Source organism: Leptodactylus fuscus, chromosome 2 (assembly GCF_031893055.1).
Source record: "Leptodactylus fuscus isolate aLepFus1 chromosome 2, aLepFus1.hap2, whole genome shotgun sequence".
NCBI lineage: Eukaryota > Metazoa > Chordata > Amphibia > Anura > Leptodactylidae > Leptodactylus > Leptodactylus fuscus.
Window position 1 is genome coordinate 159,736,778 of NC_134266.1, and position 27,977 is coordinate 159,764,754.

General features: G+C 40.2%; 1 protein-coding gene across 1 annotated transcript in view; it reads right to left on the bottom strand.

Moving 5' to 3' along the window:
- Nucleotides 1-585: 585 nt before the first annotated feature.
- The window catches only part of CIP2A (cellular inhibitor of PP2A), a 47,957-nt gene continuing 20,565 nt past the window's right edge, over nucleotides 586-27,977 (bottom strand). Inside the window, exons 7-21 of the mRNA XM_075264998.1 lie at nucleotides 20,088-20,233; nucleotides 19,840-19,915; nucleotides 18,200-18,427; nucleotides 15,843-16,002; nucleotides 15,507-15,648; nucleotides 14,066-14,165; nucleotides 12,112-12,230; nucleotides 11,068-11,254; nucleotides 10,091-10,165; nucleotides 9,495-9,605; nucleotides 8,747-8,943; nucleotides 8,276-8,389; nucleotides 5,271-5,353; nucleotides 3,536-3,675; nucleotides 586-756 (exon numbers count right to left, since the gene is read on the bottom strand). Coding sequence (XP_075121099.1) covers nucleotides 586-756; nucleotides 3,536-3,675; nucleotides 5,271-5,353; nucleotides 8,276-8,389; nucleotides 8,747-8,943; nucleotides 9,495-9,605; nucleotides 10,091-10,165; nucleotides 11,068-11,254; nucleotides 12,112-12,230; nucleotides 14,066-14,165; nucleotides 15,507-15,648; nucleotides 15,843-16,002; nucleotides 18,200-18,427; nucleotides 19,840-19,915; nucleotides 20,088-20,233 — 2,049 coding nt within the window. The remainder of the gene's footprint in view (nucleotides 757-3,535; nucleotides 3,676-5,270; nucleotides 5,354-8,275; nucleotides 8,390-8,746; nucleotides 8,944-9,494; nucleotides 9,606-10,090; nucleotides 10,166-11,067; nucleotides 11,255-12,111; nucleotides 12,231-14,065; nucleotides 14,166-15,506; nucleotides 15,649-15,842; nucleotides 16,003-18,199; nucleotides 18,428-19,839; nucleotides 19,916-20,087; nucleotides 20,234-27,977) is intronic.

Below are 27,977 nucleotides of genomic sequence, written 5' to 3' on the forward strand. Positions count from 1 at the left end.
CCACAGAGGTAAACAGGAGTTATGAAAGAGGGCTTTGCTGTTTCCATAACTTCTGAAGAGCGAGCTACATACAGCCTAAGAAGATCAAGAAAGGAAAAAATCTTATTACACCATAAAAAGTTATGGAAGATATTATATTACAGACTTCAATTTCTTGGCCATTTTAACATGTCTGCTTATAGTCAGCAGGTGAAAACATATGTTATTTATTCATTAGCCAAAAACTGAAGGCGTCATCCGCACAGCAACATGTTTGCAGAATCTGTATTTTTACCATTGCTGCACTACAGATATTAGAAAAAAATGCAGAAACTTTCAGTATACAGTAAGCAGTCCATATCTGCATAAACTCCTAGTTCAAGAACCACTAACTTACTTACTACCACTTGTAGTATACCAAGACAGCACAAGAATTAAAAGGTATAACATTACACATTTTATACTGAGTATTGAGAATACATATTTGGACTAGATTGTAAAAATATTAAAATGTATTAGTTTTGAGCTTTAGTTTTTAATTTAAAAAAGTTCTTGTGTGCAGCATGAGTATTATTCATGATAACGCAAGTACAATATACAATTTTACTAAAGGCTGAGGTTTACATTTCCTGTATTCAGTTTTCCACTGCTCAGGCTGTGTATCATGGCAATCATATGCGAATGCTTATTCAGTTCTTCTTGCTGGGTTTTTAAAATAGCTTCTTTTTCTTCCAAACGTGTTTCTAGCTGTGTTTTCTGAACTTCTAGTGAAGATGCCTGTGGTATATAGAGAAGCAAAAACATACAAAAAAAATTATTGTATTGAGAAAGAACAGTATTAATGCTTTCACAAAATCCACCAAATATTTACAGTGGAAGTCAGGTGGAGCTGGCTCAGGAACTAAGCTAGTCATACAACGCAGTTGCCAAGTATGTTACACAGCTGACACCTACTGTCAGCAATCAGATAACTGATCACAGACATTTAACCCAGCATTCACATGAAAGGATTTCAGCCATGAAACTTTGTGTGTTGACTGGATTTACTGGCCTGATCAGTATGCTGGAAGAGGGACTCCTAGCAGTATAGTAATCTTTGCTGCTATAAGTCCCAGCAACATACTGTTCTGTACCGAATACGCAACAGTATGTCTCTGGGAGGCAGGGACTCCTAGCAGAATAGATTATACTGGCAAGATTCCCTTTCCCAAAATACTGTTTAGGCAGGTAAATCCGGCCAGCACACAGACGTGTGAATGCAGAATATCTTCTCAGGTGATGTGGTCAATTATGACCATGGAATCAGAGATCTCTCCAACTGCATGGTGCTGATCAGTCATCATGGCAGCCAGGAGCCTTGTGTAAGCTCCCACACCTGTCACATTATGGTGCCTATTAAGCCAAAACTCTAGCAGTGACTGAATGACAAAAAAGAAAACCCGCCAAACTATTTAAGCAGCAACAACGTTATGGACACATATCCCTTCTCCTGTGAATAGAGCATCCAAACGCTGGAGACCCGATTAGGAACATGAGGGACCGAAAGTCCCCCTAAGGGTAAGTTCACACAGGGTTTTTTTGTCAGGATTTGGAGCCGTAAATGCCTCAAAATCCTGACCAAAAAGACGGCTCCCATTTGAGCCGGTCAGCTTTTTTCCAGGAGCAGTTTGTTCCGGCTCCCAGAAAAAGAAGAGAGATGCTCATTCTTTCAGGCGGATTTGTCTCACAACATCCGCCTGAAGACACTCCCTCCCAATCCGCCTGCAGACACTCCCTACCGACTAGGCCCATTCATTTAGGCCTAATCCTGAGACAAGCGCGTGACTGGATGCCGCTGCACCAGCATCCAGTCATATCTACCCGTATTTTGGTCTGGAACTTGAGGCGGCCTCCGCCTCAGGTTCCAGACTAAGAAACCCCATGTGAACTTACCCTAAGGCCTCCTTGTGAATGGAGTGCCAGTGTGCTTACAGTTTACAAACACATTATATAGAACATTAAATTGTACAATTTGAAAACAGAATTTATCCTGCAAAAAAACAAGCCTTTATACAGCTATGTCAAAGGGACAGTACAAACGGTATGGCTTTGAGAAGGTGGTAAGAAAAATAAAAGAATTAAAAAAAAGTCAGGAAGGGGTTAACCAACACTGCCACACTAATTTAAGGCCAGGTTCATGCAGGATTTTTGGGTCCGGATTTTGACCTGGAATCCGCCTCCTATTCACTTCAATGGGAGCATTTCCTTTTCTCGCTCGTGGAAAATAGAAGCGACTTGCCCTATCTTCAGGCAGATTCCACGGCTGAATCAGCCGCAGACGTCCGCCTCGCGACACTCCCTCCCGACTAGGCCCATTCATTTGGGCATAATCCAGAGCAGAATGGCGCAACTGGATGCCGGTGCACTGTATGTACTGCACCGGCATCCAGTTGTGGATCTAGTCGCCTCAAAATCTGGTCCAAAAAACTTCTGTGTAAACCCGGCCTAACACTATATATGTCACACTAATCCAAACCATACAAACATAAAAGTTTATGCATGTAAAACTGCAGAGGTAAAAGTGGCCATCAACGAATCAATAGGGAATATACACGATTAAACTGTTCTGCTCACATAGCGGAATTTGATACTGAATTTGAGGAGCGTTCTGTCTCAAAACCAGCTCTAAATTCCACCTCAAACATGCCTCCATTAATTTCAATGAGAAAGAGAGGTAGATTTTCTCCTAGCTGATTTTTTTCAATTCGTAGGAATAAATAAGCATCATGCCGACCTATAGGTATATTCCATCAGATAACTCCCACTGAAGTGACTGGAAAGTGGAAAATGATACCTGTCAAATGCAGAATTTGATGAAAATTTTGGTCAAGTGGAAAAATTAAGCTTAAAATTACTACTAATGCCTAGATCTCAGGATTGGTTAGGGCTATGAAGAGGATGATAGATTCATTTTAAATAAGAATCTCATCTTTAAAAAGGATACCAATATCATCATGATAGCCGTTACAGATCTGAAGTGATTCACTGGTAAAAATGGTACTCAGCATTGAGATGCCAATGCACATTTCAAATTCAATCAGCGTTTTTAACAGTAGATCTCTCCAAATTAAATAAATACATAAAAATATTATTTTCTATCCCCCTATAAAATTTGTAGCAATCTATACGTTTATCTCTAGTGATAATCGTTATTACTATTAGTTTAGTGTGTATCGCTAGAGACATATTTTACTCTAGAAAGATCAGGTATGGATTGGGTGAAATATGAACTTTATTGATGACTTTGTGTATGTGTTGTGTAAGTTTTGATGCTATTATTTTGGCGCTGTGACCTGGACAATAGTAAATGTCTGGGTGACAGGGTCAATGAACTTCCTGGTTATGTTCAGAGGGGTATTAGATAAGAATACCACTCTAGTAAGGCTTAGAGGAGTATTACATTATACGCAACCCTTCCCCCCAACCCCCCAGGGTCACATACAGGTTATATACAGATGATGATCATCATTTATCATTCTGCTAAAATGTTTTAGCCATAAGAAAAGCAACTTCTTACCTTAATGCTCAGTTCCTTCCTAGCTTGTTCAGTTTTACTTAATTCTTTCCGAAGGATATCAATAGATTCTTCCAGATCTTCTTTCTCCTTTTGTTTCATTTTAACCTTCTCTTCTAAACCCTTCACTTTTTGTTGAAAATCTATTAAATCAATCAAAATAGAAAAGGGATATATCATAATATATAAAAAAAACAAAAACGATGTCCGATTTTGGCTGTGAAATCACCACAAACATTTTCAGCCAGCTAAAAAGATCACTGATTTTAGCATGGCGGAGCAATTTTTGGTTGATCATGAACCAACTCTGTGCTTTGGACTTTTTTTTTTTTTTTTTTACTATGTATTCAAACTCTTCCTCGCTGTGGTCATGTGAGAAGAAAGAAAAGGGCACTCCAGACCCCAAGTACAGTTATTGAAAAGGTTTTAACATGTAATAACTTGGACATTTATTATCTATTTGGAGATAGGTGATAGTTGCACTGTTTACCCGTTCTCATCCCGCACCTCAGATGCATACCCAATAGCTGGTAGTGAGCAGAAAAAGAGCTGTGATAACTGTGATAAACCCCTTATTTGTCACAATTTCTAAAGATTGCAGCATGTAAGGGGTTTGACAGTTGTTCTGTCACCCCACTGTACCCCTGCAAAGCAATTGAAGGGTGTGAATAATTACTGAAGGTACCCAAGGGCCTAACAATGGCCGACAGAGCTTCCATTTACAGAAGCAAAACAAATTTTCCATTAAAATACTTTGAGGCAGCTTTGTAATTCTATGCCAGAAAGCCGACATAGAGGGATGATACTGTGGAGCACATTTGGTCAAAGGTTCTTTTTTTTGTGCTAATTGTGCTCTACAACTCCTGTTCCACGTCTTAATCCACAAACTGTGTGAATGTGAGTGGGGAGCGGCATGGGGGCACCTTAGCCAGATACTATTATTTGTTCCAAGCTTGCGCAGATTTCCACTGGGACATCCAGTTGATTTATGTATTGTAAACCAGGCTCAATAAAGGCCCCGATCGTCACACAGTACACCAGTCTTGAAAAATGGATGAGGTGGAGAGGAATGCATACAATTGGTGTTGTCAATTCCTCAACAGCCCCATCCTATAAAATTATGCTATTTAACCTGTTTGATGAAAAACACCTGGGTGAGAAGGAGTAACCTCTCATTAGGGAGAAATTGTACAGGGACTACTTAGACCATGCATGCCCTGCTAACAATGCTGGGTGAGGGATCCGCAAATAAGGCTTTATTGGTGGAAAAGAGAAACTGTAATAATACAGCTAAAAGGAAGAGGAAAATATACTGGCTTGGCCATTATCCCCAAATTATACCTTAGGTTTGTTTGAAAATCTGCAGGGACCTACCTTCTGAAAGGTGGCGCTAGAAGCAAGTTCCTCTTTTCCTCCAGTGATGTCTTATTTGCACATTCCTCATCCTAATACCTGTAATCAACCACATCTATATCTCTTCAGCATCAAATGCACTGTCAAATCTCTGAAGATCGTACAGCAAATAAACAAGATCTCACAAAGATTAAAAGGGGAGCAAAAAAGCTATGGCTTTCATCTATGCAACCAAAAAAATTTAAAAGTGTAGAAAAACATAAAAACCCAAACATATTTAGTATCCCCATAACAATTTTAATGACCCATACTACCATGCTCTTTATGCTATAAGGGATAAACAACATTCAAGGGACAGGTCCTTTAATAAAATGCCATTACTCACTCAATATTTTGCTCTCTCTATCTTGTAGCTGTTTGCACACTTCATTTCTTTCATTTTCAATGTCTTTTAATTGTTCCAGAGTTCTGAATTATAACAACATTTTAAGATAAGCAACCATCATATAAAATAAATCAGCATAATTAACTTTTAGGTGTAAAGATACAATAGCCACATTAGTAGTTAATAAGTTAGTGGAATGCAGAATAAAGGTCAGTTAATTAAGGAAAAAAAATGCCTACTGACAGGTCAGCATAAAAATCATATCAGACATTCATAAGCAATATAATAAGCAACTTATATCTATGCAATGGCTCAATACCTATCATGATGCTCAAGAATCCTATCCTACTAATATTATAAATGTGAAAGTTTGGATGTTTGTGTGTTTGTTACTCGATAATGTAAAAATGGCTGAACGGATTTGGATGAAATCTGGTACATAGATGGTAACCTCGATTAACACATAGGCTACTTTTAATCCAGATAAATGACATGGCTTCACGACTATTATGAATTATGTAAACACACATAACACAGAGTCCATTGTGTACAGTCACTTGCATATTATCTGATCTGCTCCAGGCAGTGTGCTGACATACTGGATGGGAAAACCCCATTAATCCAAAATGGCAATTTGCCAATTTTAAACATGCCGGGAAAATAAAATCTACCGTATATCCTCGAGTATAAGCCGAAGCCCCTAATTTTACCGCAAAAAACTGGGAAAACTTATTGACTCGAGTATAAGCAGAGGGGGGAAATGCAGCAGCTACTGGAAAATTTCATAAATTAAAATGGCCGGAGTTTTTGGGTGTAGGAGATGCTGGGGAAGGGGAGGGGGTATTTTGGTTTTCTGTCTGCCCCTTCCCTGAGCTTGAGGACTGAGTCCCCCCCCCCCCCATTTGGAATTCAGCCTGGCTGAATATAGAAATACCGCAGATAGGCTGAATTGCAAATGGGAGAAAAAAACAAAACAAAAAGTCTTCAAGCTGAGGGCAACCAAAATGCCCCCCCCTTCCCCAGCACCTACTGCACTCCAAACCCCAACTAAATAGAAGCCCTGTGGTCTGATGTCAATGTCTGGGACGTTTTTAGAGGGTTGTTTCATTTGCATGCTCTTGGAACCGTCAATGCAGACCCTGTGCACAGAGACACTCAGTTCCTGAGAGTTTAAGATGCTGATATATTCTTATGAGCAGCTCCAGTATCTTATTTGAGGTTCACCAGGCAGATACATTATATAGGATGTGATAGATGACTGACCGCTCAGAAGTGCTCAAGTAAATGAGAAAAGACAACAGGAATGTTACAGAGGGAACCCAGGGGCGGCCTGATAAGTAGGGGTACCTGAACCAGAAACGGGGGAGTGCAGCGGGATGCACTCCCTGTCCGGCTCCTGCGGCAGCTCCAGGCTGGTGAGCTTGGACTGGTGATGGCTCAGGGGCAGCTGCTCGTTGCTCTCCGGCCTCAGCTGCCGCGGGTCCGAACCATCACCGGACCAATCTCACCGGCCAGGAGCTGCTGCAGGAGCTTGCTTCTCAGTCTACATATTTCAGTACCTGAGCGGCGCCAAACCCCCCAAGCTTAACAAGTCTCTAATGAGGCCTACGATACCACGGGCAGAGGAGGCAGCCTATACAGTCACGGTGTGGACAGTGATACAGCCGGCTGGCTTGCGGTGAGTCATATAGAGGATGGAATTGCCACGTGGGATTAAGCATCTGTACAGGTTATTACATCCCGACTGAAGATAAGGTTAACGTATTCGCAGCCCAGCTTGACTCGAGTATAAGCTGAGGGGCCTTTTTCAGCACAAAAACTGTGCTGAAAAACTCGGCTTATACTCAGGTATATAGGGTAATTTGTTGGAAAATTCTAAAACAACGAGAGCTATGAAGGTAGCCAGAAGTCAACAGAGTTCTCCTTAAGCAGAGCTCAGGAGGATCATCGACACCAACAACACACTCATTATATGGTGTCCCAGCGAGCTGCCGGAACAATCATAGGCATGGTGCGAGGAACAAGTTCAGCAGCAGGACGGCTTGAGAGCTATTGAAACGCCAGAGCAAGCGAACCATCGACAGCAACAATTTGCTGAATATAGGCAGATCATTGACGCCAACAACACACAAAGTCGCAAGCAGACGGTAGTTAGTAATACGCATAAAAGCAAAATTCACAAAATTATTGGAATTGTCGAGTTTAAAAAAAAATGACATGTGGCAGGACAGTCTAGGCCAAAACTAAGCCATTCCAATTTAGGCAACATGTACAATAGGACTATAATTAAATTAAAATATATTATATTATAATAGGCTAGATAAAGAAGTTATAATCTAGAAAACGGATTCTGGTCTCATAAAACCAAGAATGGGATTTTATACGCAGAATGAACTTCGTCATACTTAAGTTAAAATTCCCGACTGTTTTTAACTAGTGATATGTCTAATTCTTTCACAGCTAGTATTTCAATACTTTTTTATGATACCAGATCCATTTTTCTAGGTGGAATAAAACCATTTGAAACAACCATTCCCCTATGGTAAATGCTTCAGATCTATGTACTACATTAGGTACATGTGTACAGTCTCCCTGGCAATGCTTAGCAAGATCATTGCTAATGAAATCTTTACAACCTATGGTATTTTATATTAAAAGTAAGTTTATATAAAAAGTATATTACAAAAATGTACACCACACAGCCTTCAATACTTATTTAAAAAAAAAAAAAAAGTTTTTCCTCAACATGGGCTTATAGTAGAGAAAAGCTTAGTTTATTTTGTTGCAGATTTTGCTTTGATTTTTTGAACCAAAGGAGGAGTGGATTTAACAGAAGGGAGAAATAAATTGGATATTTTCCATTGAAACAACTTTTGCCCTTGACAGAGAAAACACAGTGAATTATCAACAACAAAAAACCCCCCACAGTTTTTCTGCAATCTGCTGCCTAAACTTAAACACTTGCACAGATTGATTTAAAAAAACAAAACAAAACCAACTCTTACTTTTCATTCTGAAGCTTAAGGGAGTCATTCAGTTTTGTCATGGTATCAGCTTGCTTACTTAATACATTATAAGATCCTTGCAGCTCCTTGTATTGCTTTTCACAAAGTTCATACCTGCAAAACACAACATTTACTCAAAATCTACCATGGTGACACAAAGAAGTCAAGTTGAAGCCTAAATGCATAACAATAATCCCTATGTCCTATCAAAGAGTCCAACTAAGGAGCCCCGTCTACAAACAAGTTCTGAGAACTATGGCAGCAGATCTTGATTGGGGGAAATAAATAAAATAAATCAGACTTTATTAAATGGAGGGTTAATAAATTAAATGGCTGGCATGTAATGTTACATTTCTCAAGCAATTTTCACTCTAGAGGAAACAAAATGTCCTTTTGTAGCTTCTCCTGGCAATAACAATCATTTTCTATTGGTTTTGACCTTATGAATGACACAGGTAAGAGTATCCATACTTCAATATGTGATCAGCGTAGGAGACTTTTAGTTTTTCATGTTCGTCAGCTACTACTTCGAGCTTTTTGCTGTGCTGGAATAACTGCTCAATGTCACTCTTTGCTCGTTCAGACTCAAGTTGTTGAGATTTTAGAAGCAAGCTCTGTTCCTCATTCTTTCTTTCAGTCTCCTTAAGTAATGTGGCCAGCTTTCTTGCCTGCAGCATGAAAAGTAATCCACATATTAAAATAGGACATGGTCAGAAATACTAAACACGTTTTCAACTAAAATGTTAAAAGGCATCAGTTTATTCTTATGAATATGAGATACTCAATGGCCTCAATACTGTACTGTGGCAGGTAGGGGTGAAACATTTCAAGATGAATGTTAGGTACTCTGGTATATTGCAGAACATAAGTTGGCAGTCTAAGGCCCCACATATATGGCCACAGCCAAAAAGTAATGTGGGCAAAACCGCAGAGGAAATGCAACACTGGTTTTCCCACTGTGCTTTTCACAGAAAGTAAATCTCTGCAGACTATCTGCTTTAATTATATCTATATGGAAGCCACCAGTATTTCCATAGGTATAATTGACATGTTACGATTTCCAAAACACCATGGTTTTCGAATTCGCAGCATTTCCACTACGGCTTTTTTTCTGCAGTGTGTGAATAGGATTCGTTAGAATCCCATCAACTTTGCAGGGACTGTAAAACACCGTGGTTTTATGCCACGTGGGGCTTCAGCCTCAAAGTTTTTCTCTCACCTCTGCTTCGGCTTGTGCTCTTTGACATTGGTACTGTGAAATAAGTCGATCTGCTTGAGCAAGAGCCAAGGTCTTTGCTTCTAAAAGATCCTGCAGGCGACTTTCTTTAGACTGTAAAACCACATAGGACATATTAATAACTAGCTTTCTCCAGAGTAAAATACCTGAAAAATGTGATTAAAAGAGGACTAGTCACCCCTGACATATATACCTACAAACTATATATATATGATAAGATAACGGAAGTAGACACACATATGCTGAAAAGATAAGATATACTAGGAGTACATAGCAGTGACTCATCACATTTCTGTAATGTGTTGTTTATGAATAAGTTATTATTTCATTTGTTTGTTTATTGAGGGGGGGAAGGGGGGATGGGTGTCCAACACAAACTGGCACTGTCCAATCAGAGCTACCAGTGCCAGACTATGAACACACCATTGACAACGGTTATAGCAACATTCAGTTCTCAATTTATTCATACTTTGCTAGGAAGAACAACACTATCCAGATTTTTCTTTATGAAGAATACAAGCATTTACTCAGTTATGCCAGGAGTAGATACAGGTCCTCTTTTAAAGATCAGTACTCACAGCTAGTGCACATAGTTTTTGTTCATAAACATCCATGATATCAGAAATCCTAACATCATTCACTTGTTCATTCAACTGCAAAAAAAAAGATAAGAAAAATTTAGAGAGAAAAAAAATTAAAATTTAAATACATATAACAGCCACAAAATGATACTAACACTTTACCATTAAAGGGGCTCTATCATTAGATTTTCCAGTTTTGAGATAAGCATATGCCTGAATAGCCTTTAAAAAAGCTATTCAGGTGCTGCTAATCGTTTTTAAAAAAAGACCCCCTGTTTTTGTGAATTACGGTTACAATGGATATGCTAATCGGTACCTCCGTGCACCGTGGGTGTTCCGTGCACCCCCCATCGTCATACCTTATTCACTCCCACTACTGTTGCTTGTGCTGCAAAAGCCCTCCTCCTCCTTGTTGTTCACCGCCTCCAGCGTCTGTATTCCCGGTGGTTTCGATTGAAATCTGCACAGTAGCGCTCCCTCCGGATGCGCAAAATTTCAAATGCAACCGCCGGGAATACAGACACTGGAGGTGATGAACAACAAGGAGAAGGAGGGCTTTTGCAGCACAAGCAACAGCGGTGGGCGTGACTAAGGTATGACGATGGGGGGGGTGCACGGAAGGCCCACGGTGCACGGAGGTACTGATTAGCATATCCATTGTAACGGTAATTCACAAAAACGGGAGGGTCGTTTTAAAAAAACGATTAGCAGCAATAGGTTTTTTAAAGGCTATTTAGGCATATGTTTATCTCAAATCTGGAAAATCTAATGGTAGAGCCCCTTTAATGGTAAAGTGTTAGTATATAAGTGAAAGACCCAAAGAGCGACAGGAAATTCCTCATTAAATGCTTTGCTTAACCAGATTGTGTAAACAGATTCTGTAAAGTTTGCTACAAGCATAGTTTCAGGTGATAAAACCCATCTATTAGCAATATTCTGGTAACTCTGTTTGTAGTTCTCTTCCAAGACCATACCTCCATCCCTGACTGTAACTTGTGAATGAGATCCTGGATATTGGAGGATGAGATGTCAACGCTGTGTATTTTAGAGGTCTGTGGTGGTTTAAAGCTGTTTGCAGAGACATGAAGTCCATATCTTTTTGATGGATGATCTGTTTCTTGCCGTGTGTATGCATTATTAGCAGCGATACTTTCCCCAAGCCTAAAGGAAATAGTTTTATTAATAAAGTCATAAGACATGACATCATCTAGCTTTATATAACTCATTCAGTAAAAAAATATTTTGAAGAATTACACATGCAATATATGCTTAGCCCCTTCTCGACGCAAGTATTTTTCAATTTTCGTTTTTTGCCATATAGGAAAAAAAAAAAAAGTTTCCTGCCTAAACGGAGAATAAGAGCTAGTTTATATATAACCTTCCAGAAGTCATATCATTTGAATGGATGTAACCCCTTAACACTGGTAGAATGTTTTTTTTTTGCTTTTGACTCCCAGTCTTCCAAACTCAATTTTTTTTTATTTTTCCATTCACAGAACCATATGAGGGCTTAATGTTTACAGGACAAATTATCAATACAGCTGCATATAAATATCCTAAACCTTACTGTGTTTACAACCAGTGATATCTCTGGAAATAACTTAAATAGCATTGCGGCCTAGTGTGACATGAATGAAGAGAATCTCCTCTTTCAAGTGACTCAAAAACCTAGTTTGTATATATCATAATTTCTAAGAAATATAAGTTTGAAGTGACCTCCACTACCCTCATTTTCTCTACTACACAGCCCTGTACAGGGACAGGAAAAGCTCCCAATACAGAAATAGGGGGGGGGGGGGGGGGAGTGTTTAAAAAAAAAAAATGCAGCATTTCATAGAAATTATCCAAAATTTATTTGGATACAAATAATTAAATAAAATTATAATAAATTTACAAAGTATATTAAAAAACTTATTAATGGCACACATACTGCTAGAAAAATCAAAAGATGTCTGAAAGTTTAGTTACCATTTACATATTTCCCTATTCTCACTTCAATTCGCCTTCTTTTTACTCACACAAATGCTGGGAAGTCTGGCAGTGGTGCGGCTTCAAATAAAATTCGGAGGCCAGCTTGAACTCTCTCTCGGTTATCAGAAGTTAAAGCAAAAGACAGAGATGGGATCAAACGCTGATCCTGCAGGGAAAAAAAGTATTTTTTATATTTCTATATCAATACAGGTTTCATTTTGAAAGTAATAGAAGGGTTTTGTTTAAACTGGAGGACCAAAAAAAAAAAAAAAAAAGTTATGGCAGTATCTGTAGCACAACTTTCATTTAGTAATCTGCAGAAATGACAAACTCCTGCAATCCCACTGGGAGGTATTCTACCTACCTTACACCCAGGTCCACAGATGCAGTAAAAGACAGTTATCCAAAAGATTCCAGTTTTCCTCTTCCCACAGAAATTTTGAAAATGATAGCAGTGACCTGATGTGGAGGGTACCTTATAGTAGTGACCAACGATTTCCCATGGCTGCAAATGCTTTCCTTAATTTGCAAGTGAAACACCGATTAATTTCAGCTGGATATCATTATTGGCCATGTGATAACAGCAAACCAATATGCCAGCAATATTCAGCTGAAATTAACTGGCATTTCACTTAATTGAAGTAAAAGCACCCGGCTATATAGTTGCATATAGTATATTGTGTGACACCACCCTATGTGTATCACAAAACTGTAATTACTTGATATTTAATTAAGCTTTCTTTAATAAAGTATATTAATAAAATCTGCAGAAATCAAACTTTCTTAGAACACTTTTTATATCAGAGGTTCTCAAACTGTTTTTCTCGTAGACCACTTTCAAAATTTTACTGGTTTTTGGTGGAACCTCTGCTGCTAAATTTCTACCATATTCCCAAAACTCATCAAAAAAAATGTGAAGATTAAATCTAACAATGGAAATTTGCATCACGGCCGAGTTCCAACCCTAAATTCGGAGTGGTAAAAATAAAGTATATTTTCTAGTGTTCTATTTATAAAATTAAGGGAGGTTTTAAAAAAAGGAGATTAAAGCTAAATAAACAGGCTCTCTGATCCACATGCCGGCCTAACTGAAATTTTTTTTTTTTTCAAGCCCGTGGACCAAAAAAAAAAAAAAAAAAAAAAATTTGCAAAATTATTTTTTCGCGCTGTTAGGATTGCATGAGAACCGTAGCTCTTAAAAATTTTCAGCCAAAAAAAAAATCTGAAAATTAGAATCTTAAAGCTTCAAAATGCTTTTTAAAAAAAATCTCAATATGACCATTTTTCACCAAAATACAGCCTGTCAAAAATCACCGAAAAATTTAGAATTTTTTTTTTTTTTGCTCCCTTAATTTTTTTGAGTAGTGTATTATCTGCCTACATTGATAGGTAAAGCCAAGCCAACATTTTTGTTCTTTACTATCGAAACCAGATAAATTTTCGTGGACCCCCACTTACTACTTGTGAACCCATTTTTTTTTTCACACCAACGTAGACCCCCGTCGAGTCTCCCGTGGACTCCTGGGGGGCCACCTGGACCACTTTGGGAATCACTGTTCTATATGATGTAGTTTGTGTGTAAAGGTTGCGAAATCAAAAATATTGAAAAATTATCCACACAGGACATTTATTTCATATTTTAGCCTTTAAAATAAAAAAATAAATCCCACAGCACAGACGAGCAGGGAAAACAATTGTCCACACAGGACATTTATTTCATATTTTAGCCTTTAAAATAAAAAATAAATCCCACAGCACAGATGAGCAGGGAGTCAGTTGTACATTGTATGTCCAAATTGTAAAATGAGAGGAAAAAAAAAAAAACAAAACCCAAAAAAGTAGTACTAAACAAAGAAACTGTGGTTTAGTTGGTTAACTGTATTGGGGATTACAGCACCACTTTCTTGGAGTGAGCAGTATGCAGTTTTCAGACATGACCAACCACCATTGCAAATAATGGAATCACTACCAACTGCAAACTAACAAGCCAATAAACCATACCTGCAGGATCTTGTAGAAGGCAGCTTCCATATTGGTAGCCAACTGTTTAAGTCTGCTCATAATGTCCAAAGTCTTCAGAATAACATCTGATGAAACATTGCTTGGTACAAAAGCAAAAAAAGTTTCTTTAAAAATTTACACATTTCCGTCTTTTCAATCATACACTAACGGACAACAAAATATAGCATCAAGGAGGAGTTCTTGGAATTCAATGAAAGTATATGTATCACTGTAATGATATATGTAAATTATTACAATATTGGAGCAAAAGGACGTGATTATTGGAGAAAACTGTACAATTGAAAGGAAGTTCTAATACCCTGTTGGGCTGACTCTAGCTAGATAAAAGAGGTGATACAGTTGGGTCTGTAGATCCTGACCACCCATAGACTGCTGGAACTGACTTCCCAACTGGTCGTATAATTGATCAATTGGCAATAAATCTGGCAACCAAACAGGACAAAGTAGTGCTGAAATCTGGTGGAGACCAAACAACCATCATACAAACAGAATCTGGATTCATAGCTGAAGACGATATGGCTCCAATCAATAGCAGTCCAAGTTTCTTGTTCATGAAGTCACTGCAAAAGAAGCCAATGGTGCCGAAAATGGTCCAGGCAGAGTCAAGAGTGCATAATGAAGGTGCTAACTGTGCCTGGATGGTTTTCAAGGAAACTCTGGAGGCTGCTTGTGTTTGTTGGCAGATCAAACAATCCTCTACTGGTGGTCTGTCTAAGCCACCTAGATCTGGTTTGTACATGCCCTCAGGACACCCACTGCTTTCAACATCACCCAATAGCAAGGTCAGAACACCCTAAATGGCAAACAATTAGTCAAAATGACCCAGTCTGCATCTTTTAGTCCGTTTATATAACTACTCTCAAAACGTGTTGACTGTACAATAGATCTTCGAGTGCGATGTAGAGGTATGTCTAGCAGTCTACGATCTCTCACCAAGACATACACTACCTAAATGTAGCCTTTGAGAGACTTTTTATAGGGCAGCAGGGAAAGCACTTTTACACTCTCCTATGGTTAGACCCAGTCTCTAATCAGACTGTATATGTAATCAGTTACATATGTGCATAGGACAACCTGCAAGCAGAATTTCCAATTTAACCCATTTACCTATCTGAAGAATTGATCATCAAAGCAGATTATTGCAGGCACACTTGATGATCAGCTGATTTAAGGGGCCTGTGAGGTGCCAGGTGAAAGCTACAGCCTCTTCAATGTATAATAGGCACAGTGTTATACACAGTACAAACAAAATGTCCTGCAGTACTTTCACTACTGCCTAAATACTCTCCAGGTATTCTCTGCATAAGTAATGGTCGGTCACTAGTTTGGGGGCAAAATGTTTTTATGTGCAAAAAGTGGATGTATCTGTATTTACAGAAAAACAAACAAAAATCAAACAAAATAAACTTAAGGAACTTACGATAGTTCAGAATCCACCATTTTGGCACCAAAGCTGGAGTCTGCGCCACTAAATGTAAATTGATAATCAACAAGAGCGACACATCTGTTGACAGCAAGCTTTATAGCAATGCGGGACTTTAAGACGTCATCAGCACAGAGCGGTACACAAAGTTAAGGAGATTAACCATAAGATTTAACGCCAACTCAGAAAACATAGAACCAGCTCTATATGTAAATAGCCGAGGAAAACGCCATAATTACATTTGCATACCAGATCAGCATTTTGTAATCATTTTCAAAGCCAAACTCAATAGTGGATTCCAAACACAGAGAAGGATGAGCACAAAAAGGATATTGATCAAGACATCCATTGATTTTACCATTCTTTCACATTTTTTTTTGGTTAATTGTTCATCCAAAGAAGGATCAGGAACCTGAAGTTGGTCAACGATAACTGGCAACAGGAGGTCTATAAACCTTTCAGCAGACTGGCTGGAACCATTGTCAATGGCATCCTAATCATAAAGAAGAAAGGGGAAAAAAATTAGGCCCTTAGGGCGCTGTGATTTCTGCAAAACAACAAAATAAGACATGTTTGTCTTTACAAGTGAAAGGGCACCTCAGGCTCTCATAAGGACCAAGAAAAATTAAACAATGAGTCTCTCCAAAGGATTAAATGTGAACGTTCACAAGACCGCCTTTATGATTCACTAGCTGCTACCCGCGACTTCGTCTGCGGTGATTGTAGAAGTGTGTAAATCGAGTCGTGAGTGAAATATTACGATCGGGTTTACGCGGCGTTAACGTGCACTTTAAATAGCACGGCACAAACGCTGCCGTAACGCGGCGCTTGGCGTAAAAATAAGCACCAAATGAGCGCCACGTTACGCCGTGTGAATGGACCCGTACAAGTGTATTTGTAGACGTGTATTTTCAGCGTTTAGTGGGTGTGAAGGAGAGCGGGGGTGCGCTGAATAATGCAATGCATTGCCTAATAGTGTGAGTGTATGCAGGCGTAATGTTTAGTTCAGTTAGTAGAGTGGGGGATTTCAGAGGCGGGGATAGGTAATGTGTGTGTTTCACAGTATTGTTTTTTTTGTTTTTTTTAATGCTAATGAGGTTTGCAGGCTGCATCCAGCAGCTTGCAAAACAATACTGTTGTACACCAGCAGGGGGTGTCCTGAACAATGCAATGCATTGCAATCGTAATGTATTGCTATGTATTGCATAATTGTGCCAGTGCTATTGCAGGCTACGTAGCATAGCCTGCAGTAGCCTGGACACACTGAGCTGTGTCGGAGGCGTGGGAGAGCTAGCGGCTGCTATAGGAACCTTCGCGGCGGCAGCCTAGCCCAGTGTAGGCGGCGGAGATGAGCAGGAGGATGCCTCCGCGCAGCGAGGGACAGACGGGAGCCACGGGACAGGTAAAAGAAGGCGGCGGAGGACGCAAAGTTGGCAGGAACCGGAGACATGATGGGGGTAGCGCAGTGTATGCGCGATTGTGTAAGGGAAGGGCTATGGTGTACGTGAACTTACCAGTGTCAAGCTGGTGGATGGATCGTGCAGAGGAAACAGCAGGGAGGTGATAGCGGCGCCGGGTACTGTTGCGGGCTGGAGGCAGGATTTCGTGTGCTGTGGCCTAAGGTGGAGGCGCAAAATGGTAGCGTGCTAGTAACACGTTGTTTGTGTGTGCAAAGTGCGCATGCTCCTGTGAAGCTAGTGGAGTAGTGTGGTGGGCAGTGCCGCGTATCCTCCCAGCGGTGGGGGTCAGCAAACATGGCTGGTCCAGAGAGTGACAGAGGTAGGCTCCTGCAGGATGGTGAAGGTGAGGGTGAAAGTGGGAAAGTATATGTGAATGTGAGTGTGTGGGGTTAGGGGCTAGGCTGTAGAGGGTAATGTGAAGTTTAGGGGCTTGCTATGGTCCAAAGTGTGTGAGATTGCAGAGATGGTGATGTCAGTTTGTTTTTGGTGGGGTTCGTGTGGAAAACGTATGTGGGTTATTGTGTGCAAAAGTAGCCTATTGCGCAATCGTGTGTATTAACTGTTTGTGGAAAATTTCAGCCAAATCGGTGGAGCGGGTTTTGCGTGATTGACCGCCAAACATCTGAACATCCAAAGTCACAAACTCACAAACATTTCACATGTATAATAGTAGGATTTACCGTTTCTGCCTACATTTACTATTTCTGAAAACCCCCTTAGCACACAAGTATTAAAATGCTGTAACTTTATTGGATATTCCCATCTATGTCAAACATGGTTAAGAAGGGATTAGCTGGTTGCAGGTCCCAACCGCCAACGTGGGACTTATGAAAACAGCTGAATATTGTTGCACTGCGCAGTTTCCAAACAAGTGAATAGGATCTATGAAAATAGTGTGACGGACAGAGCCATTGTTTCTGTAGTTATACAATTACAGAAACAATGTATCTAAAATGCTACACTATTTATGTAGCACCTATTCGCTTCCATTGGAATTGCAGAAAGAATGTAGAGCAGCGAGACAAACTATTCTCCATCTTGGTCATTATTGTCCACCTAAACGGACTGAATTATGGGGGAAAAAAAACAAACAAACTTATATTCAAGAGCTGCATTGTCTTGTGCTTAATCTTTCACCTGAATTAAACATTTTCAGGATTCACACCTGCATAGAATACAAATGCAATTTGCTGTAAAACCTGAAAGGAAAGTAGACAGGTACACATTTACCGCAAAAACTTCCTTGAAGAGCTCTAGTGCCAATGCTGCACAGTCCTGAGGAGCTTCAAGTGCTTGGCTTGACCAATGGATAAGGGCCACAGCTGGTTCAGGAGATTTTGTACGTTGCCCAAGTCTTCCATTCCTTGTTGCAGGAAAACTTGATTGTTCTAGTATAGTCTGGCGCAAAATGTGGCGTAAACTAGTGACTGAGCAGAAAGCCAATAGCAATTCTAACACCTGAAAAATACAGAACTTTAATTAGTTAAGAATAAACTTTCTGGCCATGTAGAAGTTATAACTTGAGAATAAGCAAGTTTCATATAACCTTTTTTTACCAGCACATTTTTGTACCTATATTACCGTATTTTTCGGACTATAAGACGCACTGGACTATAAGACACACCTAGGTTTTAGAGGAGGAAAATAGGGAAAAAAAATTTTGAAGCAAAAACTGGTAAAATATTTAATATATGGGAGTTGTAGTTTTGCAACAGCTGCAAGGCCACATTGACAGGTGACCCTGCAGCTGTACGGGGACGCATAGAGCGTTTTTTTGCGGGGCCAGCTGTACTTTTTAGTTACACCATTTTGGGGGATATCTATTGCTTAGATCACCTTGTATTGAAAGAAAAACAGGAGGTGATTTAGAACTTTTATTTATTTCATATTTTTAAAGTTTTTTTTTTTTGTTTTTTTTTTACTATTTTATTCCCCCCCGGGGGCTTGAACCTGCGGTCACTTGATCGCAAGTCCCATAGACGGCAATACAACTGTATTGCCGTCTATGGGACATTCTGTCTATTAGTATTACGGCTGGTCCTAGGCCCAGCCGCAATACTAATATATAGCCGTGACAGGCCGGGGAGCCTCATTAGGCTCTCGGCTGTCACCCGAACAGGTCGGCTCCTGCGCGGCGATATCGCAACTAAACTGCAACTTTACAGGTACGGGGCCGGTGGGGACCGGCCCCGGGGGAGAAGAGGCCACCGATACTGACCCGGCATCCGCTGTACTAGAGAGGCGGATGCCGGGGAGGGATAGACGCCGGGGCCTGAGACATCGCTACGATCCTCTGCCCTGCATGAAGCCAGCGGCGGGAGCACGGAGGAGCCCCTGCCGCTGCTGGCTTCATGTAGGGCAGAGGATCGCAGCGATGTCTCAGGCCCCGGCACCTGTAATGGCGTCTATCACTTGCCGGCTTCCGCCTCTCTATTACAGCGGATGCCAGGCGCCACCTTCAGACTATAAGACGCACCCTTCTTTTCCCCCAAAATTTTTTGGGAAAAAAGTGCGTCTTATAGTCCGAAAAATACGGTACATAGTATCGTAGTTCAGAAAGGTTACTACGTCAGTAAGACAGTACAAGGAATTATTAGGCTACTATTATTAGACAAAAGCAATTAGGGGAAGATTTGGGTGGCAGTTGGGGGTCATTAGCCAAAGAGTGAAAATGAAGCTGCAATGTAGAATAGGAGACATATCTAGTAAGTATACATGCCTCCCTACAAAGTACTGTCATTAGTCTGATACCAACTTTTCTACTGACATTGTCCCCACACCATACAGAGAACAATCAGACTAATAGAAAGAATGTATTTTGGTGACAAATGCTCTTCAAAACACAATTAAGGAGAAAAAAAAAAAACTACCTTCAATGCAGAATCAGGATCCTTGCCATGTAAGAGGCCCAGTACTTGAATAAGACATGATTTAAAGTGTTCATATCTAAAGTAATGCAAGAGAGATGTAATAATATGTAAATTGTGGAAAAACACACTGAGACATCAAACTTGTCCACACATTGAGTCTAGTGCCTATGATTTTATATCGATTTATTTCGATTTCACACATACATCCATGCAGGATACACACAAGCATATACAAACTGAAATACTACCTTGATAAATAATCGGCAACTTTGGGGTTCTTTAACAAGTCCATAAGGAGGTCCACTGAATACTTCCTGGTTAATGTGCCATCCCCATTTACAAGAATGTTAAAAATTAACTGAAAGGTTTGATGGATGTTTCTGGAATGAAAAAGCTATACAAAATGTGTTTTCTTCAGAAATTGAACATAATAGCCAAAACTAGAAATGTACTATAAATCACACTATACAGTGTTAACATAGAAAATACAAATCATAATTTGGTGGATACCTATTATACTTTTAACTATACCTATTGTACTTTTACTGAATCTCCACACTGCAAGGAAAGCCAACATATTAAAGGGTACGGAGCTGGACTACCGCAAATATAAATTTCTAATATGACAGAAGTTTACTAAACTGATTAAGGTTCAAGCCACATTCTAAGGGTAATATTTTCTATTTATGGGCACAGATTATATAATGATACCAAATAAGAAGCCAAGCTTGCATCATTGCTAGAATACCCATAATGCTAGAATGGTTATTGAAGGCACTATCTGCCCTTAAGTGGTATGTTGGATCTCCCAAGACAGCACAAGAATCCAGCGTACAGTGTTACAGAGAACCCATCACAGGGCATACATCCTTTATGCCATTGGTACTTTCCTAGCCGTTCCCATCAGTGTTGACTATCTGATTTTTCGAGCCAGGGAGGACCACGTTTTTATTCAATTTTTTGTTATTCTTTCTAAGAGTGGAGAAAGTTGAGATAACATGGCTGTTTCTCTGTAAACATATCAAAAACAATGTCTATCCAGCATGCTGCTAATATCTGCATTCTGGTCAAGAGATTGGGTCTCTCCAAATTCCTACATAATGCACTCACCATAATTTGCATTTCATTAATGCTCAAGTGTTCTAGAAGTATGCACAGAGTTCTTACATAGGCAACCTTTTAACAAAAGAAAATAAGCATTGTATCCACTGTAAAGGTACCCGCCAGTGACTAGATGATACTTGCTTAGTACCTTATGTAGCTAGGATGGTTGCACTGTCATTAAAAAGCACTGTGCAAATGTTGGGCATCTTACAGTTGCTACCAAATGTTGGATGGCAACACCTTTGTGTGTCTTTCCTCTACTGCAGATTTTACCACAAAACAGTGATCAAACCATTATAGTATAGGGATGCTGAGACAGATATATTTGTATCTCAACAAAATGCACAACAAACTGTTTCAAAAGATTTGTTCACCAAATGTGAGCATGTGGTTTCAGCTCAAACTTAAACGGGTTTTCCCAAGATGCAATTTTTAAAAAAACCTAAAACAGCCATGCAGATAAATCACCGGCACTGTACTAGTGGTTTCCTAGGTATCCTCTCTTTCAAGATTTGCACCCCTTTAGTGCCATTACTTTTTCAGCTTGCAGTGCCCAGAGCGGGCAGTCCATGTGGTTGTTAACTAGTGAAAATTCATGTGCTGTAGATGCTCCATCTGTTAGAATGGCACATATATGGTTTTGTAGCCTTTAACCCCTTCCCGCCGATGGCACTTTTTGACTTCCTGACCAAGCTCCATTTTTCAAAACTGACGTGTCACTTTATGTGGCAATAACTTTGGAACGCTTTAACTTACCAAAGTGATTTTAAGATTGTTTTTTCGTAACACATTGTACTTCATGTTAGTGGTAAATTTTGGTTGATATGTTTTGTGTTTAATTATGAAAAAATTGGAAATTTGGTGGAAATTTTGAAAAATATGCATTTTATAAAGTTTGAAATGATGTGCATTACATACAGATAGTCAGACCGCCAAAATTATATCATAAATCTCATGTCCCAGATCTCTGCTTTATGTCGGCATCAAACTTTAGTCACCCTTTTAATTTTTACGGACATTATAAGATTTACAAGTGAAACAACAATATTCAAAACTTTCAAGAAATTTCCAAAACCCATTTTTTAAAGGGCCTAATCCAGTTATGAAGGCGTTTTGAAAGACCCTTGTATTAAAGCTCCCCATAAATCACCCCATTTTCAAAACTGCACCCCTTAAATAAGCCAAAACAACATATACCTAGTAATTTAACCCTATAAGTGCTTAACAGGAATTAATACAAAATGAAGGTGAAATTTTCAAATTTGAATTTATTTTACTAATATTTTCGTTTAGCCCTAGAATTTGCACATTCACAAGGGGTTAAAGGAGAAAACGCATCCCACAATTTGTTAGACAAGTTCTCCCGACTACCATAGTACCCCACTTGTGGGTGTAAACTAATATATGGACGCACAGCGAGACGCAGGAGGGAAGGCGCGCCAAAGAGCTTTTAGAGGGCAGATCTGGCTGTGATCAGTTTCAGGAACCCTGTCGCATTTACAAAGCCCTTGAGGAGTCAAAACAGTGGAAAACTCTAGAAAGTGACCCCATTTTGAAAACCGCACCCCTCAAAGAATTTATCAAGTGATGTAGTGAGCATTAGTAACCCTGAAGTGAATATGTAAGCTGTGCGGAGTAAATTGGGCACACCAAATCCCATTCTATTTTCCCACTAGCTCCTATGACACGGACGGGGAAGAGGGGCAATCTGGGGGATCAGCGCTGGTGTCTTCTCTCTCATAAGCTCTAAATATGGGGTGTCTCCTGAAAACGCTCGCACAGCTTACACATTTCCTTCTAGTCGCAGCCACTTATGTCCTAATGATTTGGCGACTTTTGGGGTTTTTGTCTTCACATTGTACAAGCTAGATTTTTATTTTTATGCAATGTGGCCATATGAGGGCTTGGTGTTTGCGGTATTAGATGTACTTTTCAATGCCACCATTTTGGGGCCTGTAACTTATTGACTACATTTTATTAACTCTTTCTGGGTGGGATGTAAAAGGAAACATCAATTCTGGCATTGCTTTTTAGCATTTTTTTTTTTTTTCCCGTGCAGCGTACAGCATAAGTAACATGTTACTTTTATTCTGCGGGTCGGTACGGTTACGGCGATACCTCATTTATATGATTTTTTAATGCGTTGCTATTTGTGCAGAATAGAATTCAATTCAGGGAAAAAAATCTATTGTTTTTGCATCGCCATCTTCTGAAAGGCATAACGTTTTTATTTTTCGCTAGACAGAGCTGGTTGAGGGCTTATTTTTTGCGGGAAGACCTCTTCTTTTTATTGGTACCATTTTGGTTTTCATATGACCATTTGATTACTTTTTATTGAACATTTTGTAAGGGAAAGGTGGTGAATAATTATTATTTTGTGCGGTTTTCTACTTTTTTTTTTTACGACATTCGCCGTTCGGGTTAAATAATGTTTTAATTGTATTGTTCAGGTTATTACGGACGCGGCGATACCAAATATGTAATGTTTTTTTCTATTTTTCTTTATTTTACATAATAAAACATTTTATATGGGGAAAAAGGGATTTTTGGGGCTTTATTTATTTCTATTTTATTTTAAACTTATTTAAACTTTTTTATTTTTACTTTTTTTTCACTTTTTTTTCCTGTCCCCATGGGGGATTGAAGCAGTGATCGGCTGATCACTGCTTCAATAGAGATACGCTGCAATACACGTGTTACACGTGTATTGCAGAGTATAGGAAGCTGTCAGCCTGTGTAGACGCACAGGCTGACAGCTTCATTTACGGCAGGATCGGCCAGGCGCGAGGACGGGGTAAGTGAAGGGGCAGACACGGGGTCACTGATCAGACCCCGGGCTACCCCCTACGAACACCGGCACCCCCCGAAACCGGCACCATATGACACTGTAACCCCGGAGGGGTTAACACCCGCGATCGGACCCGGTTCCGACCGCGGGTGTTACGGGGCATTGTCAGCCGTGTATTACGGCTGACACCCGCTGTGCATGGTGCGCACACAGGTTCTGTGTGCGCACCATGCATCCGCAGTAATAGTACGGCGGTTTGCGGGAAGCCCTTCCCAGCAGCGCCGTACTATTACGGCGAATGTCGGGAAGGGGTTAAGGACACAGGGTAATTTGTATGTTAATGTTTGGAGGCTTTTTTTTTTCTGTCAAGCTAGGTGAGGGTTTATTCTTGCATTTTATTCTTTTTCTGCATTTTGAGCTGTATTTCATTTTGCACAATTTTGGAGTAGATATGTTTTGGTTAGCTATTATTAAAGGGATCCTATCACTCAGACATAATTTTTTCTAAGTACCACGTCGGAATAGCCTTAAGAAAGGCTATTGATCTCCTACCTTTCGTCGTCTTCTCCGCGCCACCGTTCGCCTACTATCCCGGTTTTTCTTGGTATGCAAATTAGCTATCTCGCAGCACTAGGGGCGGGCCCCAGCGCTCAAACAGCACTGGGGGCATCCCCAATGCTGCGAGACAACTATCTCCAGCACCGCCTCCATCTTCTTCAGCAGCGTCCTCTTCAGCCTCTTTTTCCGGCGGTGGCTTGTAACTTCTAGGCCCCAGTGCTGTTTGAGCGCTGGGGCCTGCCCCTAGTGCTGCGAGAGAGCTAATTTGCAGACTGAGAAAAACCAGGACTGTAGGCGATCGGTGGTGCGGAGGAGACGACGAAAGGTAGGAGACAAATAGCCTTTCTTAAGGCTATTCCAACGTGGTACTTAGAAAATACTGTGTCTGAGTGATAGGATCCCCTTAAGTTTTAAAGGAGGTCCATGTGAGAAAACTCCACAAACCTATTTTTTTGGCATTTTGTTTTTAAGGTGGTTTTTTATGGCGCTGAACTTTAACTATATGCTCAGAGCAATAGTATGGTGCGGTGTGGGGAGGGGGTAATTAAAATAGCTATGGGGAAGAAAGTCAAACTGAGCATGCTTGTCCTGATGATAAAGTACTTTTATATATGACTTTGTGGGAATACCCCCACTTAAACCCTTCCTGTCATTGTCCGTAACAGTACGGTGGATGTTGGGTATTTAAAAATATTATACAGCAAAGACTCCAGACACTTCAAAGCTGACCGAAGCTCCATTTTCAAAGTAGCGCATGGGCACTGCCATTTTGATGAGGATCGCCAGCAGTAGAAAATTAGGTACCCCTGTATCCAAAAACGCTTGGTCTACAAACTTCTAAAAACATTTTTGCTGTACTGTTAACATTGTAGTGGGGGGGGGGGAGAGAAACTGGAACACAGAACACAAGTGACGGGCACAGTGAGCTCTGTAGAAATGAAGCCTGTAAAAAAAGTCACACAAATGCACTTTCTGCATTTGGGAAAAGGAGCCAAAAACGAAAATTAAAAAATTCCACCAGTGGGAAGGGGTTAAAGCTTGGAAGTCAATCATTATGTAATGAGGCTGTTGCCCATTGTGCTTTGTTGGACTACATTTGATTGGACCTGAACTAAAATGGCATTTGCCTTTTGACTTGCCACATTGATTTTGGCTCTTTTGTAGACGTAACTATGTCTTTCACACTTCACTCAGTAACTTTAACATGCTCCAAACACTGCTAAGCCACGTGGATGTAAGCTTGTCTTCTAAAAATAAAGCCACTTTTATTTATTTTTTAAATCGAGTCTTTAACCCTCTGTCCTTGCATATATTTCATTAAGGCCAGAAAAATCGGGGCGTTTTACAGTACTTGCAAAGTGGATGGGATTCATGCTAATCAGGGCTGTGGAGTCGGTAAGCCACAGTTGCGACTCTGACTCCGACTCCTGGATTTTATCAGGTTCCGACTCAGACTCCTTCATAAATGGCCAATTCGTAACAATAAATTTACTGTTGTAAACTATTAACATCTAGTCTAGAGGAGGAGCTTTACTACTAAGAAATTGCAACACATTATCACTTTCAGTTTCATTTCATACATTGTAAGTAGGGGGATTGGGGCAGCATGAGGTTAACCAAGTATAAGAATACATAAGGGCAGTGTAGAGCAGTGACACACAAGAAGTAAGAAATGTCTCTATCTCCAGCAGAACTGCTTATCACTGTTGTTCATAGTTTGATAGAACATATATATTTGAGTAACATTTAAAAAATTCATATGAAAATTCAATTATGAAATATTAATACTTTATTTTAAAGCTGGAGTCGGTACATTTCTACCGACTCAGACTCTGACTCCAACCAAAACTAACTCGGACTCCGACTCCACAGCCCTGATGCGAATCCCATCCCCACTTTGCGGAAAAAATCTCAACGCGGACACGCTGCGATTTCCAAAACCATTGCGGATTTGAAAATCGCAGCATGTCAATTATATCTACGGAAATGCCGGTGGCTTTCCCATAGATATAATTGTAACAGAAAGTCTGTGGAGGAAAACTCAGTGAACTTTCTATTCAAAGTGCTGCGGGAAAAACTGCAATGTGTTCACGCCGCGGTTGTACCCACAGCGCTTTAGGGCGGCGATTCTGGCCCACAGGGTCTTAGCCTAAAGGGGATTTCCGGGCAAAAAAGTTAGTGGTATTAAGGGTTAATAAGTGCACCCAAACACCTTTAGCAGTGTTTTGAGTGATTTCTGTGTTTCTCTGGGAGCTCCTAGAATCCTTTACCTTTGTTTACCCCTGGTTCACATCTGTGTTTGGTAATCCGTTCGGGGAGTCCACATGGGGCCCCCCCCCGAACGGACTACCGAATGCATTTACAAGCGCTGTGCAGTGAACGCACACGGACCCCACAAACTATAATGGGGTCCATGTCCTCTCTGCGTGCTGCCTGCAGGAATCATGCGGGCAGGAAAGTAAATTGTGAAGTATTTTCCTGTCTGCATGTTCCCTGCAAAGATCTTGCGGCAAGTACACGGGCCCCATTATAGTCTTTGGGGTCCGTGTGCTTTCACTGCACAACGCTTGCAAATGCATTCGGTAGTCCATTCAAGGGGGTCCCCATGCGGACTCCCACGAACGGATTTCCAACGCAGATGTGAAGGAGGCCTTACATGGGTTGCTTCCTGTTCTTTTATCCTACAACTACTATGATGCATTGCTCTTCACTCAATTCTCCCTCTCACTCCCTTCACACCCCTTACGTTTCCCTAGGTAGGTCGCAGACTACAAGCCCTATCTAACTAACTAACCAACCAATGTTTGCCAGAACTCCAGCTATTTCGCAGGGGTGAGAGGCCAAGAAGAGGAGGAGCTGGCTCCCCCCTGAAAGAAGTAACATTTCATGGCCAGAAGATCGAGTCATGAAGACAGGCAAGTATAAAAAGGTGGAGAGAAGTGTTGGTGACGTTCCGTTTCCAGAAACAGAAATGGAATGTCATTGGAAAAAATCAGAAAATGTGCCTGGGACGGTCACATGACATCCCCAGCGATATGGCTAAATATACATTTTTGATAAAATATGGAAGTTAGACAGGGGAGAGGGTGTTTAGCTTAGTGTAAAAAGTATAATTTTATCCCGGACAACCCCTTTAATGATAACATAATGTTGTATGTACTGATTCAAGCATGAAAAAAAAAAAAAAAAAGTTAAAAAGGACAAAAGAAACTAGGAAGATGAAATAATACTGGCACAATAAATGCCATCACTGCTGTAATAAAAGAGTACAGTAATTACAGGGGGAATGTTCAGAAATTGTGACTGGTCGGGTTTCTGGAGCTCCAATCACTTATAGTTTTATCTGAAGTACTCTTAAGGTTTTCTAAAAAACTACCATAAAGATAAAGTCAACTGAGAGGTTTAAAGTCTCTTAATAGAAAGGACAAATACACAGAAAATGGAGAAGTGATTGACCTTGCCGGGACAGCTGTCTGCAGCCAACACACACTTGAGAGCACAGACAGAAGTTCAAGAACACAAGGAATAACACACTTCTCTTATCAGCAATAGCTCTAGTGGGTGACAGTCAATAGGACTTGAAAGCTGACAGATGAAAAGAAAAACAAAACATATTTTCGCACTGCATGTATTCAATAAAGTCTTAATTCCAACCTTCATGGGCTATACAATACCGTATAGCTTTCCA